The sequence below is a fragment of the Cucumis sativus genome, chromosome 1, assembly GCF_000004075.3.
Source record: "Cucumis sativus cultivar 9930 chromosome 1, Cucumber_9930_V3, whole genome shotgun sequence".
Taxonomy (NCBI): domain Eukaryota; kingdom Viridiplantae; phylum Streptophyta; class Magnoliopsida; order Cucurbitales; family Cucurbitaceae; genus Cucumis; species Cucumis sativus.
In genome coordinates this window covers 5,235,214-5,253,612 of record NC_026655.2, presented here as the reverse complement: position 1 = coordinate 5,253,612, position 18,399 = coordinate 5,235,214, and the positions used below count along the sequence as shown (strand labels likewise).

General features: G+C 33.7%; 6 protein-coding genes and 1 long non-coding RNA gene across 13 annotated transcripts; 4 read left to right on the top strand and 3 right to left on the bottom strand.

Moving 5' to 3' along the window:
* The first annotated feature begins 1,166 nt into the window (after positions 1 to 1,166).
* Positions 1,167 to 2,361, top strand: LOC101221659 (spermidine synthase 1). The gene is made up of 5 exons (XM_031881628.1): positions 1,167 to 1,356; positions 1,526 to 1,602; positions 1,706 to 1,828; positions 2,004 to 2,108; positions 2,186 to 2,361. Exons 1-5 carry the CDS (start codon positions 1,167 to 1,169, stop codon positions 2,345 to 2,347), a joined length of 657 nt encoding a protein of 218 aa, XP_031737488.1. The 3' UTR covers positions 2,348 to 2,361.
* Positions 2,362 to 2,435: 74 nt separating this feature from the next.
* LOC116402410 (spermidine synthase 1-like) lies at positions 2,436 to 3,137 on the top strand. Its single transcript, XM_031881621.1, has 4 exons — positions 2,436 to 2,439; positions 2,542 to 2,740; positions 2,859 to 2,985; positions 3,072 to 3,137. Exons 1-4 carry the CDS (start codon positions 2,436 to 2,438, stop codon positions 3,135 to 3,137), a joined length of 396 nt encoding a protein of 131 aa, XP_031737481.1.
* On the bottom strand, positions 2,750 to 5,315 carry LOC101221499. 2 transcript variants are annotated; one of them, XM_004152420.3, is made up of 4 exons: positions 4,858 to 5,290; positions 4,464 to 4,544; positions 3,597 to 3,736; positions 2,750 to 3,504 (listed from the first exon to the last, which is right to left on the bottom strand). In XM_004152420.3, exons 1-4 carry the CDS (start codon positions 5,161 to 5,163, stop codon positions 3,255 to 3,257), a joined length of 777 nt encoding a protein of 258 aa, XP_004152468.1. In that variant the 5' UTR covers positions 5,164 to 5,290; the 3' UTR covers positions 2,750 to 3,254. The 2 variants fall into 2 exon arrangements, with proteins under 2 accessions (XP_004152468.1, XP_004152469.1); XM_004152421.3 differs by lacking the exon at positions 4,464 to 4,544 and having other exon boundaries at positions 4,858 to 5,315.
* A 1,266-nt stretch (positions 5,316 to 6,581) lies between these two features.
* Positions 6,582 to 7,568, top strand: LOC105436380. The gene has a single exon (XM_011662051.2). It carries the CDS (start codon positions 6,737 to 6,739, stop codon positions 7,235 to 7,237), a length of 501 nt encoding a protein of 166 aa, XP_011660353.1. The 5' UTR covers positions 6,582 to 6,736; the 3' UTR covers positions 7,238 to 7,568.
* Positions 7,569 to 8,717: 1,149 nt separating this feature from the next.
* Positions 8,718 to 10,321, bottom strand: LOC101221418 (RING-H2 finger protein ATL46). 2 transcript variants are annotated; one of them, XM_011653168.2, is made up of 2 exons: positions 10,181 to 10,321; positions 8,718 to 10,087 (listed from the first exon to the last, which is right to left on the bottom strand). In XM_011653168.2, the coding sequence occupies exon 2, from the start codon at positions 10,011 to 10,013 to the stop codon at positions 8,949 to 8,951; it is 1,065 nt and encodes a 354-aa protein (XP_011651470.1). In that variant the 5' UTR covers positions 10,014 to 10,087; positions 10,181 to 10,321; the 3' UTR covers positions 8,718 to 8,948. The 2 variants fall into 2 exon arrangements, with proteins under 2 accessions (XP_011651470.1, XP_004152548.2); XM_004152500.3 differs by having other exon boundaries at positions 10,185 to 10,320.
* LOC116404627 lies at positions 9,807 to 10,735 on the top strand. The gene is made up of 2 exons (XR_004217592.1): positions 9,807 to 9,946; positions 10,071 to 10,735. It is a non-coding gene; the product is annotated as an uncharacterized LOC116404627 (long non-coding RNA).
* A 2,899-nt stretch (positions 10,736 to 13,634) lies between these two features.
* On the bottom strand, positions 13,635 to 17,400 carry LOC101221105 (ubiquitin-conjugating enzyme E2-23 kDa). Of its 5 annotated transcripts, XM_031887714.1 has the most exons (8): positions 17,359 to 17,400; positions 17,162 to 17,236; positions 16,276 to 16,356; positions 15,495 to 15,574; positions 14,935 to 15,049; positions 14,745 to 14,797; positions 14,506 to 14,634; positions 13,635 to 14,011 (listed from the first exon to the last, which is right to left on the bottom strand). In XM_031887714.1, exons 3-8 carry the CDS (start codon positions 16,317 to 16,319, stop codon positions 13,881 to 13,883), a joined length of 552 nt encoding a protein of 183 aa, XP_031743574.1. In that variant the 5' UTR covers positions 16,320 to 16,356; positions 17,162 to 17,236; positions 17,359 to 17,400; the 3' UTR covers positions 13,635 to 13,880. The 5 variants fall into 5 exon arrangements, with proteins under 5 accessions (XP_031743574.1, XP_011651465.1, XP_004152466.1 ...); XM_011653163.2 differs by having other exon boundaries at positions 14,506 to 14,613; positions 17,162 to 17,381; XM_004152418.3 differs by having other exon boundaries at positions 17,162 to 17,380.
* Positions 17,401 to 18,399: the final 999 nt, after the last annotated feature.

The window sequence follows — 18,399 nt, the reverse complement described above, 5'->3', positions numbered from 1 at the left end:
AGTAAGTGACCACCATAGATTGAACTCATGATACTTGTAGTTAATTTTCTAGTTAAATTCTAAAAATAAACTATTTTTAAAAAACTTATTTTTTTATTTAGTTTTGAAAATTAGATTGATGTTTGTTAACATTAGAAAAATAAATTAAGTATGGTTCGTAAACTTAAATTTGTTAATTTTTTTAGGAAATAATATATCTACCAAAATTGTATAAAGAAATGCAAATTGCATAATAATTTACAATCAAATGAAAATTTACAATTATACTCTTATACTTTTAAAATAAAAAACTAAACACTTACATTCATTCAAATTCTAAAATTGTACCCTTCAACTTTTCAAATATGTGTTCGAACGATCAATTTTTATTATTTTTTTTCAATATCATTGGATAATACTTCAAGCATAGTTAATTGCATGTAAGAAATGTGTAAAGTGTAAGCCCCTAATTCGTAATAGGGAAACGTGTAAATAGGATCATATAGGTATGTTTTTGTAGGGTTGTTCCCTAGGGAAGGGAAGGGAAGGGAACGTTTAGATACACATCACTTGCAATTTTTGACTTAAACAACATTGCATTGCATGCAACAACTTTTACATACACCATTTGTCTTTTCTTGTTTTAAATTCAACTAAATTTATATAATAATTTAATTTCATAGTTTAACTGAAGTACAATTAAGATGTACGGATGTCAACCAAAAAGTCAGAAGTTCGAATCTCTCAGTTCACTTATTATAAGATAGAAAAGGTATAACTTTATTTAACCATTAACATAGTTTACAACAACTAAACAAACAACTTTTTCCCAAATCTCCTCCTCCCACCAACCACAAAAGCAAAGGGATCATAAAATGGGGTAAAAAGGAGAGAAACCTCTCATAGCTATAGCATAAGAAGCCAAATTAGTCCAAAGAACAAAGTGGGTACAATTCACCTTGAAGAAAAAATAAGAATCTTAGGGCATTTTAGGGAATGAATAGGGGAGAAATCCACCAATCTCATTTCATGCATTGGAAACTTTCCATCATTTCTATCCAAAGTATTGTTCCCCAAAGCTTTCAACTCCTATATAAACTCTCATTGCTCCATAGTAAAACTCACTCACAATACTCTCTTTAGTTCATCACAATATATATACATACAAATATATATATATATCAAAAATGACATTTCAAAATGGTGTCTCTTCTTCTCCCATTAAAGCTATGCTCCATGCCCCTACCATTGAAACCAACCATAATGAGCCTATTGAAATCATTTCTTTCTCTCCTATTCAAAATGGCACCCAAAATGGAGATTCTTTTTCGCCTGCCTTTCCGGGATGCTATGTCGATATTGCCCCATTCTATCCTGGTATTTTTTAACATAAAATATTATATATCTTGATTTATACTTTGAAGGTATAAACACGAAAATTGAACAAATTTCAAAGTCGAGCTAAATTATAATAGTAGCCTTGTTTTTGCATAGTATTCATAATCTATGATTATCCACAATCTAACTATGTAATTTAAATTAATAGATCACGGACAAGTATTTAAGCTAGAGAAGGTCATATTCAAAGGAAAATCCCAGTATCAAGATCTTTTTGTTTTTCAGGTATTTTTTTCATTTCCATTTCCACTTTTATTTTAATTTGCTTATTTAATTGTTATTTTGTTTAGTTTTACTCAGTTCAATTTTTTTCCATATTAAATTTTAGACATCAACACATGGAAAGGTTGTTATTTTGGATGGGTCACTTCAACTAACAGAGAAGGATGAATTTGCTTATCAAGAAATGCTCACTCATCTCCCACTTTGTTCTATTCCCAATCCCAAAAAGGTCGTTATCTTCTTCACATACGTACATACGTACATACATATATACATACATACGTATATACATACATACGTATATACATACATACATACATACGTACGTACATACGTACATATATAATGTGTATATATACTAAAGTTTCAAGTGTATGAGTTTACATTAATACTTTGCCTCATAGGTCTTGCTCATTGGAGGAGGAGATGGAGGGATTCTTCGAGAAGCATCTCGACATGCTTGCCTTGAGCAAATCGACATTTGTGATCTCGACAAGATGGTGGTTGATGTCAGTGATACTCCAAAAAATTAAGAATGGAACTTAGTCATAATTAATTTTGTTAAATATGATGTTGTTTGGTTTAGGTTTACAAGAAGCACTTCCCAAACATTGCTATCGGATACAAGGACCCTCGTGTGAATTCATACATAGGCGACGGTAGGAAACATAGAACTACCATGTTTGTTACATTTCACCCCATCGTTTTGAGGATTGTTGTTGCTTTTATGTTTGTTACTTTCGTGTAATTGTTTGGTTGTTGTTTTAGGTGTGGCTTTCATCAAATCTGTTCCTCCAGCAACCTATGATGCTATCATAATTGATGCATTTCAAGGCATGGGTATGTATCTTATAGTTTTCTCGTTGTTTTAATCTAAAATTTAAATTTAATGTATAGTTCTAATGAGGAGTTGATGCCTATATAATTGAATGTGGATATCAGGGGTTTATGCAAATGAGCTTTCAAATGAAGATTTACTTAAATCAATAGCAAAGGCGTTGAAGCCTGGTGGAGTATTGTCGACTCCGGCTGACAGCATATGGCTGAACAATTTCGCCATGGAAGACACCATAACTCTCTGTCGTAACATCTTCAAAGGCTCTGTAAACTATGCTTGGACCTCTGTCCCTTCATATGCAAGGCAAACCCATTCAAAATGAACCCTTTGTTTCATTTCCAAACTTCTTCATGTTTATGTTTTTGCACAATCTGCACTTTTCTGATTGCTTTTTTTCTCCTGCTAAATGATCCAAATTCAGTGGCTCGATTGGCTTCATGCTCTGTTCAACTGCCGGTCCATCAGTCGACTTCAAACGCCCGGTGAATCCGCTGGATCCAAGTAATTTTGGTGTTGCGCAAGGACCCCCCAAGTTCTACAACTCAGAGGTGATTTCTTCTTACTTTTTGCTCGCAATTGTTCATAGGCCCCTTATAAGATCCAACTAATTTGGCTGTTCAATTCTGCTGTTTAGATTCATACTGCTGCGTTTAGTCTTCCTGCGTTCGCAAAGTCGGCAATGGGTTCCAAATACGAATGATAAACTCGTATATGAACAGATTATGGTTCTTCAACTGCAGGCTGTAATGTCAAAGTGAAAAAAGGAAACTGATGTTGTCTATTGAACTTTTTGTAATATAAATGAATAACTCATCTATCACAATGGGAGATGTTTCGTTTCAGAATCTTTTGGTTGCATGGACTTTATACAAAGATAATGAGGTAGAAAAAAATAGAAAACCAGAAACACTAAAACTCCAAGATCAGCTTCTTCACCGACAGCTGGTCGACGAGGGCTAGCCCAGTATATCTGGCTTGCGCACCACATGGAATATAGGGTAGCTACTACTACCATAAGCTTTACCGACTGATACGATTGTTTCGAAATTGACTTTCCAGACTTCACCCTGTCTCATAAAGGAACATGAAAATGGTATTATATTGAGTTTAAATAGAACTTAAATAGCAAATAGAATTAATATAATTGGTATTCACGAACCTGTTAATGTAAACAAAACCACCAATTAAGCAAGTGCACAAGAATCCAACAACCATAACAGCATCTGGATTGATTGGTGCTCGGTTCTCCCACCAACCAGTGCTCAATATCCAAGTGTACGTTGATGAATGCCCATTTTCCTACAAATTTGATGATACAGATATAATTGTACAACCCATCTTGTTTAATAACATAGCTTTCTAGGCAACAAGAAACAGGAAAGAACAATCCCATTCCAAATGCACAGGACTTAGAGAAAGTAAAAAATTGATGAACTAATTCATCCTGATAAGATTATATCATAGTACTTCTCATCTCATCTGAGAAAAATTTTCAACTAACTCAGTTAAATCAACAAAGGTCTCAAGCATCGTTAATTAGATGGTAATAACAAGGTTTATTTTCCCTTGCACTCTCTTGGATAATAAGAAAACTTGTATTTTAACACACATCACATCTCTTCATGACAGGTGCTTTACCTGAGGAGATGCTTTAGCAGCAATATATTAGGATACCACATAACGAAAATTCAAAGAAATACAAAGAACACAAGGATAGGAATGTATTGCAATATCAAGAGACATTACATTATACTAATAGCCAAAGAGGGCTATGTCTCTCTCAAAGTCAACTATTGAAACTTTCAACAAAGTGATTCAAACCCCCTTAAGATCCCCAACTGCTCCTATTTATAACTAAAACACCACTTACTAATATCCTATGAATCTTACCCATACACCGGTAACTAGTATTCTCACACATTGGTATATCAAGCAAAAAAGTTTACTTTTAAAAAGGAGCAAAGAACTTACAGGGGCAGAATGTAGGTGATGGGGCAATTTAAATTCTCGATAATGAAAAGCTTACCTCAAACAAATGGTCAAGAAAGAAGTGTGAAAAAGAACCAGCTGAAATTAACAACAAGCATTGCCTTCTATTAAGAGATACCTACATCATTAGAAAAAAAGGAACAAGGATGAAGATTAACAATCTTATAAAGGATTCACAATGTTTTTTCATTTCTTTTCACTAGAAGCAGCAAATAACCACATCGTTCTAACTTAATAATCATTTTACAGCAAGGAAAACCGTAAAGAAGTCAAACCAATACAACAAGTGAAATCGTGTAAGGAAAACGAGCGATCCAATTAGGTGTTCCACATAATTCAGCAGATTCAGGCAACCAACAACAAATACAATGATCCAAAAAATAAAATACCGAATTCCAAAATCTCCCCGATCATGGAGTGAATTGACTCACCCCAAAGACAGAATCGAGGAGGCCCTTATGGAGTAGAAAAGAGGAGAGCCAGGAGTAGAAGAGGCAGAGAGGAAGACCCAGAATGAGGATGTAGAAGACGGGATGATGGATAACGTCGGGAACAGAAGATGCTGAGAAACCAAGAACGGAGGACAGCCAATCGGAGAAGGAGCCGATGTCGGGGCCGAAGAAAGCGTTGATGGTGTAAAAGAGAGTATGGTGGGGGCTGAATCGGCCGTCGGAGAGAGTGGTCAGAGCCATGCCGGAGCCCATGGCGTAGAGCATGTGAGGCCCAGGTCCCGGCATGGTTCGGTCTAAACGACCACCGTCGCAACCCAAGTTTCCGAGCCGATCTGGATATTCGTTAGAGCCGAGAGGGATAGGAAGCCAGTCGATGAGTTTCTTTATGGTAAATACCAACTAAATATGTTAAAGAACCCAAAACTTCTCTCACTCAATAGAGCCCAGCCCACGGCCCAAACTTCCCATCCTCTCCAAAAGATCCTACAACTTTTTGCCACTTTATTAACAATTTTTCCTTTTCTTTTCATAGTTCATTGTTTTCATCATCACCAATAATAGAAAACAAACAACATTTAGAATCTCTCCACTTTTCCACAAAATAGAAAAGAGAAAAATAAACAAAATAAAAACCGTCCACTTTATTCTTTCTTTTTTACTTCTAAAGAACAAAAAACCGTCCATCTGATGTATACTCTTTATTTATTTGTTCTTTTTGAAAAAATTGAGTTATAGCACTACTCCTAGTTGGACACTTTTTATTTTAAATAAGATAAAAAAAAAAAAGTCAATGCCCTCAAAACCCTATCTACGAAGCATTCATACTTCGATACGTGTTAGATAACGATATTTTGTTAAAATGTAGATATTTTCAAATTACGTAGCTAACACGTGACTTTATGTATCTATTTTTGTCTCGTTTTTTTAAAACATAAAACTAACAAATCCATTTAAAAGGCCCTAGATCAATCAATTCTTCGTATTCACGTTTGAGTATCCACAAAGTCTTGCAAAATACATCATAACTTGAACATTCTCCTAACAATTCAATGAAAATGTTATTTATTTATCTTCATACTTCTCCTTTCTTCCTCTTTCTCTAATCAATTCAAGTCCATTTTCAATTGCACTCTTCAATGTATTTTTTGTTGCTTCTTTGTATTTTGGTTGTTATTGTAATTAACTCTAAACATTTAATTAATTACATTCAGTATATTTACGTTGAATTTACCAACAACATAGACCCTTTTTCTAAGAAAAAAGAAAAATGTACAAATATTGTACAGGAAGTCTAGAAATAATGTTTAGATTGTAAGAAAAAAAAATAGTTTTGATTGTTTTGAAAAATCAACATTATTGTATCCATATTTGATGTTGTATAATTGTGTTTTAGTTAAAATATGAATATGAAATGAAAATAGAAAAGAAGAGAGAAAAGAGAAAAAGAAAATAGTGAATATTAGTTAGTGCCAGTAGGCAGTGGATAGAAACGCCAGCGAATAAAGATTCCGTAAGTGGGACCCCACATTCCCTAATCATCGCCTCATTTTTCTAATCTACTCATGCCAGCTCATCCCCCGGGCCCCACTTCCTTTTTTTTTCTTTGTACTCTCTCTCACATCTCCGCGATACACCAGATCATTCCCTCTCCCACACTCAACGGCTCTATAAAAAAATTAATTAAATAAACCCGTTTTCTCTTTTTCTTTTAAAACGCCTCTTTAGCTTTCGGATAATTCAACCACCGGCTACCGGCACTCTCCGGTCACTCACCGTTCGCAATATATACAACACTCTTATTCTTTTCTCTAAACCCTAATTCCTCTTTCTCTCTCTTTCTCTTTCTCTTTCTTTGGCCATGGGAGACCGTGACGGAGCTTTCAAGGAATTAGAATCAATCGATGGCGCCGATGCTCTTTTAACCTCTAAACGCTACAGTTGTTTTTGTTTCCCTTGCTTTGGACCAAGTCGGTCGGGTTCCGATGAGCTTTCATGGTGGGAACGGGTGAAGACGAAAGCAAAATCCACCAAGTTTGATAGCGAAGATCATCACTGGTGGACAGGCGGAATCAGATCCCTCAAGAAGCTTCGTGAATGGTCGGAGATCGTCGCCGGTCCGAGATGGAAGACGTTTATTCGTCGGTTCAATAGGAACCGTCCGGCTACTGTTAAGCTTGGAAAATTCCAATATGACCCTATCAGTTACGCTTTGAATTTCGACGAGGGGCATAATGGGGATGTGGATTTTGATGGGGATGAATACAATACTGGTGGTGGGTTTCAGAACTTCTCAGACCGGTTTGCTGCCATCCCTCCGGCGCCTGTGAAATCGTCTTCTTCTGCTGCGGTGAATGGTTAGGATACGGCGGCGAAGGCGATGGTGATGGGTCTTGTCTTCTCCGGTGAAGTTGAACGGGCGGTATTTTTCAACTGATGAGCTGGAAATTGACTGTTTTGGATGAAGTAGTAGGGAGGCGCCAATGGCGTCGGTACGCGTGTTAAAGAAGATAGTTTACTATTTTTTTAATGGGATGACGTGTAGCTAAATGATTGGGTGGGTCTTTATATTCTTATAGTTGATATAATTTTGTTTTATTCTTTTTCCAATTAAAAATTGTATAATTCCAAATTTCACAGAGTTTTATTTATATAAATTCTTATTAATCGATAGAGTGTGTATTTATTTTCTCTCTTTCTTTCCTTTTTGGGTTTGTTTTCTTTAAACAAAAAAAATCGAGTTAGGTAATATGTATTCTTCCAATTAAATTATTGTTATCGTAAAATGTATATGGTTGGAATTAAAGGTTTAATTATTATTGTTTGTACTTCTAGTTTTGTTTCTCATAAAGCAATAAACTATTTTAAAATATACAATATGTAAATAATGTATCAATTGAGTATGAAATTTGGGTCCATCACAAATTATTTGTCTTTCTCCGACCAATAATTAGTGACAATATCACAAATTATCGAGTCTTTGGACCAATTACAAGTTTACAAGTGGGCTTAATTGAAAGTGAAGTAAACATATTAGTTCCAAAGATATACATCCTTCCAATACTTGATGATTGAGTAAATGTATGCATTTAAAACATATACAAATTAGAATTCAATTTTACGAATGACATCTTCATAATATTTTTCTATACACAATCGTCTAAATCTAAAAGAAGTTTGTTTAATAAGTTTCTAAGAACTTATTGGACTTTCACAACCGCCATTCGAATTACTCAACGTTTTCTAAAAATTATTTGAAGTATATTAGATACAAAATTTTGGAAGTTGTCTTATTAAACATAAATTTTAACTTAGGTTTAATTAATAAATTAGATTTAAGTTGTGTTAAATATTTGTGAAAAAGTAATAAAAAAATATAGATTAATTAGCATTATCATTCATCTTAAAGTTAAATATCAGAATTGTTTAAATTTTTTTTAGAGAATTATTAAACACAGAAATAGTGAATTTTAAATCTCTTATTTGTCAATATACCAAAATTGAGAGTGAAAATATTTATGTTTCCTATTATATTTGACCATGAAATGGTAAGGCATAATGCTAAAGTAGAAAGTAACGCTACTTAATTTAGAAATTTATTAAAGCATCAATAATATGATTTAAATAGGTAAATTAGATTTTAGTTTAAATAAACTGTTTTTAAAAATAAAAAAAAATTGAAAAAATTGAAAAATTATTAGTAATTTATTAGCCATTTTTCTAGTAAGGATAAATATTTTTAATCATGCAAATAATTGTAAATATGTTTGGAGAGTTGATATCAAAAATAAAATTCTCATATATAATTTTACTAATTTGAACCTGAAAAAAAATGATTGACATTTCCGTAAAATTGAAAAACTCCATATTTGATCAAATCATCATTCGCCATTGTTAGGACAGATCTAAAACTCGAGTAATTGGATACCATTGTGTTCTTCATTGTTCCAAGTTTTACACACAACTTGAGAGCTCCTTACTAACAGAAAACTGAATTCAATCAAATAGAAGAAACCAACAATCATTTTGATCCCATTTGTCTGATACAATTCGGAACTCCATTGATGAACATTTCACACAACTGCCGTCTTCCATTCACTGTTGGAGCTGCTCGTAATTGGCAACTCACTCTTCTTCGACCATTGCCAAATCTTCGACACCGAGAAACTTTCCCCTTTACTTCTCCCACTGATTTTCTTCCCGTCCATTTCCCCATTTCCTCTTACATTCTCTATGTTTAACTTCTCCTTCATCACCTGTAAATCTGATTCTCCAACAACGTATTGGTAAGTCCCCATTGAGTAGCATCTTCTCGCGTTAAGGTTATTTTGACTACTGCTTTCTCCTTTCTCTTCTATTTCATCATCATCATCATCTTCTTCTTCTTCTTCTTCGTTGTTTAGTTTCTTGAACTTCCCGAGTCTCACAGACAATACTCTCATTTCCCCTGCAGATTCCTCCATTGTTGTTGTTACTCGTTTCTGATGATTTCCAGAAACCGTGTTTTCTGGTTGTCTGTGATAATTGTGTTCTTGCCCAAAAATCTCGTTGAGATTAGGGTTTTCGGAAGGGAAACTGGAGCCCAAAAGGGTGGCCCTGCAGAGTGGACATGTGGAGTTTGAGAGTAGCCATGTGTCTATGCAACTGATGTGAAAAGCATGGCTACAGATGGGGAGTAATCTCAGCCTGTCCTGATCGGAAAATTCGTAGAGACAAACGGCGCAATCGAATGGCTCTTTTAAACCCATGATATCTTTGTACAAGAACACTGGCAAAGCGTCGATGAAGGTTTGGTCGAGGCCTGAATCGTGAAGGCGAAAGAGCTGCTGGAGCTGTCTTTGGAGTGTGTGAGATCCAGGCCGTTCTGCGTATCGATTGGATTGGTAGATTGATGGGGAAGATCTTTTTAGTAGAAATCGAACGAGCAAATGGAGTAAACCAGAGATGAAAAAGATGACTGCTAGAATCACTATAACTAGAAGAAGGATTGGGCTGATACTGCTGAAAGAAGAAGATGATGATGGCGATGGTGTAGAATCATTTGATTTTGGATCAGTGCCACCATCAAAAGGTGAAAGGGGAGATGGGTATATCAGATAACCATCCTTTTGCTTCATTTCATTTAAAAATCTTGGCATCTCAGGAAATGAGATACTATACTCAATAACCACTCACTCCTTTTCTTCTTTTTCCAGGTAATGGATGAACCTTTCTGCTTTTTGAGTGGAAAAAGCTGAAAGAGATTAGAGAAAGAGAGAAAAGAAAGAATATGTTAAGTTGAAGGAGGTGGTTGCATGGTACCTACCTACCATTTGATGCAGAAAATGAAGGAAGCCATTAAAAAACTGAGAGAGTCTTTGGCTGGTGAAGATGGGATCTTCAGATTTCCATTGTTTATTCTCCACAGAAGTAGAGGAAGAGGGTTAGGATTTGATTGGGTTTTTTTAGTGTGAAAGACAAGGTGGGTGAGGCTGAGATTGGCCATCAAGGTGGCAGTTGAGCCCTACAGTGATTGTAACAACCAAAGCTCCAACGCGGCATGAAGAGACTTGAGAATTCCATACATTTTAACAAAACAACTTCCAATTTGAAGGCCCATTTTCTACCAAACTATCACAAGGTACAACTTTCTTTTCACCTGCTCTCAACAAATACCTGATATTTCAGTCATTTTCTTTTTCTTGTTTCCTTGTATATGTCAAAGATTTTGGTTAAGAGTTTAGAGAAAAGAATGGTAGAAAAAGGTGAAGATGTGTAAAGAATATGGAATGAGTGAGTTTAGAGGTCCACCATTAAAATAGAAACTTGATTACCCACAGGAGCCTGTGTTCTCTTTATTTATCAGAAACAAAAAAAAAAATTATATCTACCTTCAATGATGATATTTCCCTGTCTAATAGCCTGCTAACCAAAACATTCTTTCCACTAATGGTGACTTGAAGTTGGACAACATCATTAACTGAGAAGATGAAATCTAAAGTCAGCAAGTGAAACTTCTTTACTTTGATTTCCATGTGATATAATACAAAGTCAAAAACTAACAAAAAAATTATCCTAAAGGGATAATTGGAGAGGAGAAAATGAAAGGAGCAAAGAGGAAAATGACCAGACAAAGAGAAAGAGAGAGGTGGGCAGAGCAGAGACTTGAAAGTATCGTATAGAACAGAAGAATTTGGATTGATATGTCACTAAAACTCAAGCAATATGACAAAGGAATAAAATTAAGGGCTTAGAGAATGGGTGATATGTGGGGTCTTTGCTGACTTTTCCTTGCACGCATGGCTTCAGAATACCCTCTTTGATTATGACCATTCAAACACCCGTCACCATGCGTCTTCCTGTAACACGCTTGTCTCTACCTATGGTAGGTAAAAATGTTGTTAAAAATACAAAACTTAATCACATTCGTTAGAAGTAGAGAATATCACCGACTCAGGACGTATAAAGAAAGAACCTCCTATATTAACTAGTGTAGAATCATTTGGTAGATTTCAGAAGTCAAATTATGCAAACTTGACTTTAAGTGAATAATATCACTAACACCCAACAAGAGACTCGTTTACTCCTAACTATCATGAATGTCCTAGTGATTAATAAAGGTCCTAGGCATAAATGTATAATAAAGGACTTAAAAGAAATGAGGATGAATATATCGTGGTTACTTACTTATGAATACCTTGTAAATTTCTTTGACACCTAAATGTTGATAAGAACAATGAAACTTTCACATATCTCTATAATAATATGATATTGTCTACTTTGGACATAAACCTTTGTAATTTTATTTATGAACCATCCAAAAGGCCTCATACCTATCCATAAGACTTGCTACTATGGTTTGAAATCGTTGTATGCCTCACAATGATATGATATTGTCTACATTTGACATGAGTTCTCATAACTTTACTTCTTGAACCACCCAAAATGTTTTATACCAATAAAGATAATTGTTCTAACATTCTCATATCATTTTCGTCTCTAACAAATATTTTAACTTTGTTTGTACTCCTAACAAATATCATAGGATTAGACAAATTGTTCTTCAAAGTTACTTAGGGATGGATGTAGGTTGACTTGAAATACCACATATGTTAAAATAAAATGTGTATTAGAGAGGGGGGATTTGTCCAAGTTGAAAAGGTTTGGTTGGTTTCTCGGGATTCTTTAATTAGGTCACCCCACCTTTGGCAGAACTTTTGGCTTTTCTATGAACTCGATGGTATAAATCTCGTGAGAATCAATAGGTCAAACTTCTTCATTACAAAGAAATTATTAGTTTTTGTCTTAATATATATTATACATATTCATTGGAGAAAGAAAATATCATTATGCCATAGAAGTTTAATGATTTGGACGTGACCTTTAATGCCTTGCAATCTGGTCTTTTTAGTGTTCATTCTTTCTTTCTCTTTTTTGGAAACTTTTTTTGTGGTGTTCATGCTTATTTCATAATGACACTATATCATATTAAAATATTATATCTTGGTCTTCATGCTGTTTCCTAATCAAATTTGATTGCAAAACCATCCGAACTTTTATTAATTTGAGTATTTTATATAAATACTCCGTCACATTTTCAAGTCATAGTAACGTTTATATTCCAATTGTATTTATTTTTCATTGGTATGTTTTTGTTAACGTTTTTACATTTACGTGGATGTATTCGATATTGCACAAAAGTGAATCAACATTTTCATTATTTCGTAAAAAAAACTCTATAAACACAATATACACATAAAAAGAATGTTAATAATGTAAATATAGTATACATTATTGATTTGTTTAAAAATCATGTTATCTATTTATTAATTAAAATATAATTTTTATAATTCATCTACGTTGACAATCAATCGACATTTATTTGAAATTGTTTAGTGTATATTTATTGATCAAGAAGTCGAATGTATAAATTTTCTACATATTGAAAAGAAAACAAATTAAGTCACGAGGTCCACCATTTATGTATTAGAACAAAAAACAAAACAAAAATTATCGTAAAAGAGCATCAATGTGCACAAAGCTAAGGACCCGTGGGTTGATCGATCTTCCAACGAAGTTTCATTCCAATTGTGTTGACAGGCATGACAAGCAAGATCACGAGCAATCGAGATAACAAGAGATCGAACATAATTCTCGTATACAAAATTTTACCTTTGTTTATCTTGAATCTTTTAGGCAAAATGAGTGCATAATTGAAAAAAATCAGAATTTAGAGACTATAAGTGCATAATTGAAGCCTACTCTCCTAAACTTTGTTACATCATTTTTCTTTTTCTTTATTCAGAATTTAGAATTTTTTTACAACTTAATCAGTTTATTATTTGGAATTTTATATCCTTATTTTCCACTAAACATTTTCAATTTTTCCAAAACAATTTTTTAAACTTTTGGGAGTTTATCAATTTAGATTATTTGAGAGTGATGTACAACTATTGTCACTGTAGTTCATTTCAAATTATTCAAATCACTTAAACAAAGTTACTGTACAAAAGAAAATTTATCTAGTAATTCCTACTGGAAATAGAGAAAAAAAAAATCACTATTTTTAATTCATGCTTGTATAGAAGTATTTTAAGCATACGAGAATTCGGGATTGTATATAATCATTTATATTCTAAATGCATTGTAGAGGAAAATGTATCATTATCAATATCTAGCTCGAGCGTGAGTTAGTTTGAAAGATAAATTTTTTTGTCGATTACCTTACTATTGTTATGCACATGATACACAAACTCTATGATGGAAGGATTCAAAGCACCAAGTAGCGAACAGAGTTTGTGGCATTAATTTAAGATACAAACTAACATTTCAACATCATATAGGAGTGTACTTCCACTTACCCCCAAAACATGAAAACCATTCATTATTTTACAGCCTAATTGTAAGTTGGCAAAAACAAACAGAAATATCCATTCATTCCAAACAAACCATGTAATGGAACACATCATTTCATGTGTTTCTTCATTTTTTTGTCTGAATGAGAGAGTGTGAATCTAGTAAGGCCTTTAGAGATCAACATGACCAGCAATATCATTGTCGCTTGAATCACTTTCATCATCACTTACATCTTCTTCACTCTCATCTTCTGCACCTGAATTCGTCACGTTTTCCCTTTTTGCATAGCGTTCGCAGTACTCTGTCATACCAAACAGCACACTAACAATATGTACTTTCATTTACATCTCATCAAAACTTTACTCAATTCGCACTTTCGAGGACTTGGTCTCACCCTTGTCTTGTACATCCATACGTTTTTTTTGTTTCCACAGTTTTGTAAATATTCTAAATGCTCATTTCTCAAATTGAAACCCTATCCATTATGTTATGAAGAACGAATCAAGCAAGAAAATCGACAAGCAGATTTATGTAGTTTACCAATGGCGTGTTAGCTTATAGCTACAACAAAAAGAACAGAGTACTTCACCTTGGATTCCAACTTGTTGATCACTCGAGTTTCAGATAACATATTCAACATATTAATAATAGTTTCAAATGCAAATCTCCATTGTGCTATGCAATATTCTTACTAAATGTGATACCTAAATCTAAATACAAAGATAAAAGTATACTTTTATGCAAAACACATAAACCTCAAGTCCATAGTAGAGAATTTGCAGAATGAACTCGTACCTTTGACTTTCTGATCGTATTGGCTTCTGTCTTTTAACATTAGAGATGCTGCGTCGCCATTAAGGGGATCTGAAGGATTGGGATATAGCAAAAGCTGTGGAAGGAAAACTTCAAAAACATTCAATAGGTCTGGAAAACAGAAATATGCAACAAAAAAGTAAAGAAAAAAAGCTTGTCAGTCAACATTCATGTCAGGTTTTGAGCTTGAAGAAGTAAAATGATAATTGATATAAAGTTACCAAACATTGGACTCCAAGTTTGGTTAATCACATCCAGGCAGACAGAACCAGATCTGCAAGTGGAAAGGAAATTTTAGACCATTGAGAAACTTCTACCTTGTAAAAATAAGAGATAGTAGTGCACTAGAGTGAAAACATAACAATCTTAAACAAGTTGAGAGGCACACTATGTGAGGTCTAGGTTGCTCACAGTTCATCAACATTTGGATGATATATCTTGTTCACAAACCCAATAGATGGGGACTTGTACGGATAAGCATCAGGAAGTTCAACGTGGATTTTCCAAACTCCACCTTCGTATACACCTGTCATTGTTGCAGCCATTTTGTATATCAGAATGTTCAAGCAGATAAACTGCTCATGAGTAATGTATATGAAGCGAATAGATGAGAACTACATCAGCACTAGAATTCACCATAAAAGTTAAATATTCTAAGACTTTGATGTTATGAATCCGATTTAAAGCTCAAGGGTTACCCCACGTAATTTAACATTCTAAATGAGACTAAATTAAGAGTTGAAACGATTGGTGCCAAAAGAACTTAACAAGGTAGCATCACTTGGAAGTTCAACAGCTAGTTAAGAGGAAAACTCTGCTATTCATCCATATGCATATTCATAGAAACTAAAGCTCTCAAGAAAATGAAAAATCACTTGGAAACCTGCAATACACTTCTCAGCACCAGCCCTACACATTGAAGCAACTAGAAATACATGTAATAGAAGCAGACAAATTAGAATAGGGAATACTTTCTTTTGGACCGTTGAATTCAACATTAAATTCGCTAAGCCCATCGTCGATCATCTCCACTTTGTAATCACTCATCATCCTGGATTTAATATATGAAAATTTCAACAAAGAAACAACAATCAACACCTTCAACTTAAGAAAGTACAATGGGAATCTATGTAAAGAGAATTGAAAACCTTTAGTGCATAGGAGAGCTCCTATTAATTAGATAAACTGGCGAAGTCCGAAAACAATTCAATCATGGTCATCCGAAACATCAATTACATGATTTTCTAATCATGGATGAAATACAATGAAAATTAAGTAGATTACTACTCCAAAATTATGTCTAAACTAAGCTTCCCTAGGATCGTCTAACTTCATAATGGTAGGCCAGACAGCCCTAAGCAAGTAAATCATTCCTTAATTTCTCTTACAATTCATCAAGGGAAAATAGTTTCAGCATTTTAATATCACTGTCAAAAAAACAACGTTATTTAGAAAAAGAAAAACTTCAGCATTAGCTCCAACACCGCATACTTTCAAGTTTCACAGTCATTACACTTCAACAAGATTATTTTTTCCAGTTGATTCTTCTTGTCCTTCAACTGCATACCCCAAAATCCTGGATTACATTATAATTTCTCAAGATCAGGTATCAGCACCTTCCTCATAGTTTTCCATTAATTTTCTGCAGTTGATCTCATAGTATGAACATATCATACATGCAAGAACTAAAACTGATTGTAGCAGCAATCAATAAGAAACCGAAGAGAAAACCTCACTTGTCAATCAACTTACAATTTCATGACATCCATATCTCTCCGCTTGTTTGGAGACGACATTTCAAATTCCAACACCTCAAATATTTCAAGAGAAAGCCTGCCAAGAATTGCTCAATTGCATTACTTCTCTTGTCAGACAAGTAAAACTATAACAGCATATAATCTCACCCACATGCTCCACAATAAGCAGAAAATTTTGCATCAACCAAATAAACCAAATTATATAGACAAACTATAGAAACAAGACTTCCACAGAGTTTTAACAATATAAACAAAAGAACATGATAATCAAGGGGCTGTATTATACAACTATAGTTGCCAATGCATCCACAGAAACAAATAAAGCAAACTTACAACTTTTTAAGCAACTCCACAAACTATACAAATTTTGAAATAAACCATCTAATGACAAGGCCTTACAAGAAACTAGATCTCCTTGTTCATTAAGATCTAGATTAAACAGGAGGATCAGAGTTCAATCCTTAACATCATATACAGAAGAAGATAATATTTAAAGTTGTCTGATAGATGACTCCAATGCCTAAGCGATGGCATACTCAAAGGGTATAATCCATCATCCACAGTAATATTTCTAAACAAATAGCCCCTCTTTTAACTTATAGACAAGGAGAAAAGGACAACGCCGACAAGAATAAATAAAGAAATAAGCCTTTTCCTTCTCCCCCACTCAACCAAATAGGAGCATTCACCAGATATCAAACCAAACAAGAAGGAAATAATATTAGACAGACATCCCAAAATCTAATCCCTTTCGATATGGTCTAAAACAGGAGTTGTTTGAAGATCCACGTCCTACCCACTTGACCAAATATTAATATTTGAATGAAAAATGGTTCTTTTCCCCCAAAGAGAAAGGGAAAAGGGAAGGGGTTGATTCTTACAAGGACAGGATCGCAATGGCGTGAAAATCCCAGCTCAATGAAGAAAACCCAGAAGTAGAAAACAAGAGGAAAACTCTGAAATGCCAAAGAAGAAAGGTTTCATCGGCAACAAACAAAGAACAAAGTGCAAAAATGGGAGAGAGGAGGAATCAATTTTTCATTATTAACACATAGATCAGAAGCCAAATTTTTAATACCAAAAGTCGGATAAAGTGTTGGTTTCAGAGTTTTAAAAATGTTTGGATTGAATTTTTGTTCTTAAAAATTTTAAAAGTATACAGTTTTTTTTCTCAATGCCATCAAATTGCTTTGTCAAATCAAATGTACAGTAAAATTTTGGGCATATCGCAAGATTTAAACTTTATTATGAAATCCTCACAATTTCAACTTTATTATGAAATCCTCACAATTTCAAATTTTGGACGGTAAAAATTGATTCCTCAATATATCTGGATGAGTCGGACTAATCCATGTTAAATTTCTATTACAATTGCATTTTGTGTCACTATAAATCTCATCCTCCACATCAAAATTTTTGTCTTTTATATTTTGTTAGTGTAGATCTTTCATGTTTCAATTTGTGTTATATATGACCTATGACTAATATAAGCACAAGAGTCTATTAATTTATCCACGTTTAAACATAACTCAATAAAAAAGATATCAATTGTTACATCAAATAACATAATCCAAGGTTTGAATGAAAATTAAAAAAAAAAAAAAATTGTACCTTCATAAATAGCAGCACCTTTAATCCATTTATTGTTACTTGGAACAATATCTAAAGATTTAATGATTAAAAGTTAGGTTTGTTTTATCATTTTAATCGTGATATAATTTAACTTTAAAATCACGTTTGGATTGACTTTTTAAGAATGTATTGTAAGTAAAGAGTTTATCAATAGTTACAATAGTTTATATTTGAGACATACGTAACTAGTAACAACAAAATAATATTTATAAACACCTAGACGTGATTATTATATTCTTTTAACATAGTGAGCTTGTGGAGCACCCTCTAAGTGAAGTTGGCATACTTCAAACACTCTTTGTCCTTTGATATTGATTTTGTGTAGAAAAAAGTTATGATATGTGAGTACTTTTGTCAGTGATAATTTAGTAGAAAATGAGTCAATACCCAAAAAAGATGCCAAAATTGTAGCCACAATTGTTCCATTTGCCAAAGTGTTATTGGCTATGAGTATTAACATTCGGAGGTTTTTCTTTCTTCTCCTTAG

Bases quoted from the DNA above. Each gene is read 5' to 3' on its own strand.
- LOC101221659 (XM_031881628.1), top strand. From the start codon at position 1,167: ATGACATTTCAAAATGGTGTCTCTTCTTCTCCCATTAAAGCTATGCTC. The intron at 1,357-1,525 runs GTATTTTTTAAC...TTAAATTAATAG, and splicing joins TATTGCCCCATTCTATCCTG to ATCACGGACAAGTATTTAAG. The intron at 1,603-1,705 runs GTATTTTTTTCA...ATTAAATTTTAG, and splicing joins AAGATCTTTTTGTTTTTCAG to ACATCAACACATGGAAAGGT.
- LOC116402410 (XM_031881621.1), top strand. The intron at 2,741-2,858 runs GCAAACCCATTC...ATCCAAATTCAG, and splicing joins TCTGTCCCTTCATATGCAAG to TGGCTCGATTGGCTTCATGC. The intron at 2,986-3,071 runs GTGATTTCTTCT...TCTGCTGTTTAG, and splicing joins CCAAGTTCTACAACTCAGAG to ATTCATACTGCTGCGTTTAG.
- LOC101221499 (XM_004152420.3), bottom strand. From the start codon at position 5,163: ATGCCGGGACCTGGGCCTCACATGCTCTACGCCATGGGCTCCGGCATG. The intron at 4,545-4,857 runs GTGAGTCAATTC...CTAATGATGTAG, and splicing joins TCCTCGATTCTGTCTTTGGG to GTATCTCTTAATAGAAGGCA. The intron at 3,505-3,596 runs GTTCGTGAATAC...TTTATGAGACAG, and splicing joins GGTTTTGTTTACATTAACAG to GGTGAAGTCTGGAAAGTCAA.
- LOC105436380 (XM_011662051.2), top strand. From the start codon at position 6,737: ATGGGAGACCGTGACGGAGCTTTCAAGGAATTAGAATCAATCGATGGC.
- LOC101221418 (XM_011653168.2), bottom strand. From the start codon at position 10,013: ATGCCAAGATTTTTAAATGAAATGAAGCAAAAGGATGGTTATCTGATA.
- LOC101221105 (XM_031887714.1), bottom strand. From the start codon at position 16,319: ATGTCGTCTCCAAACAAGCGGAGAGATATGGATGTCATGAAATT. The intron at 15,575-16,275 runs GTAAGTTGATTG...TATTAAATCCAG, and splicing joins GATATGGATGTCATGAAATT to GATGATGAGTGATTACAAAG. The intron at 14,635-14,744 runs GTAACTTTATAT...TCTGTTTTCCAG, and splicing joins AACTTGGAGTCCAATGTTTG to ACCTATTGAATGTTTTTGAA.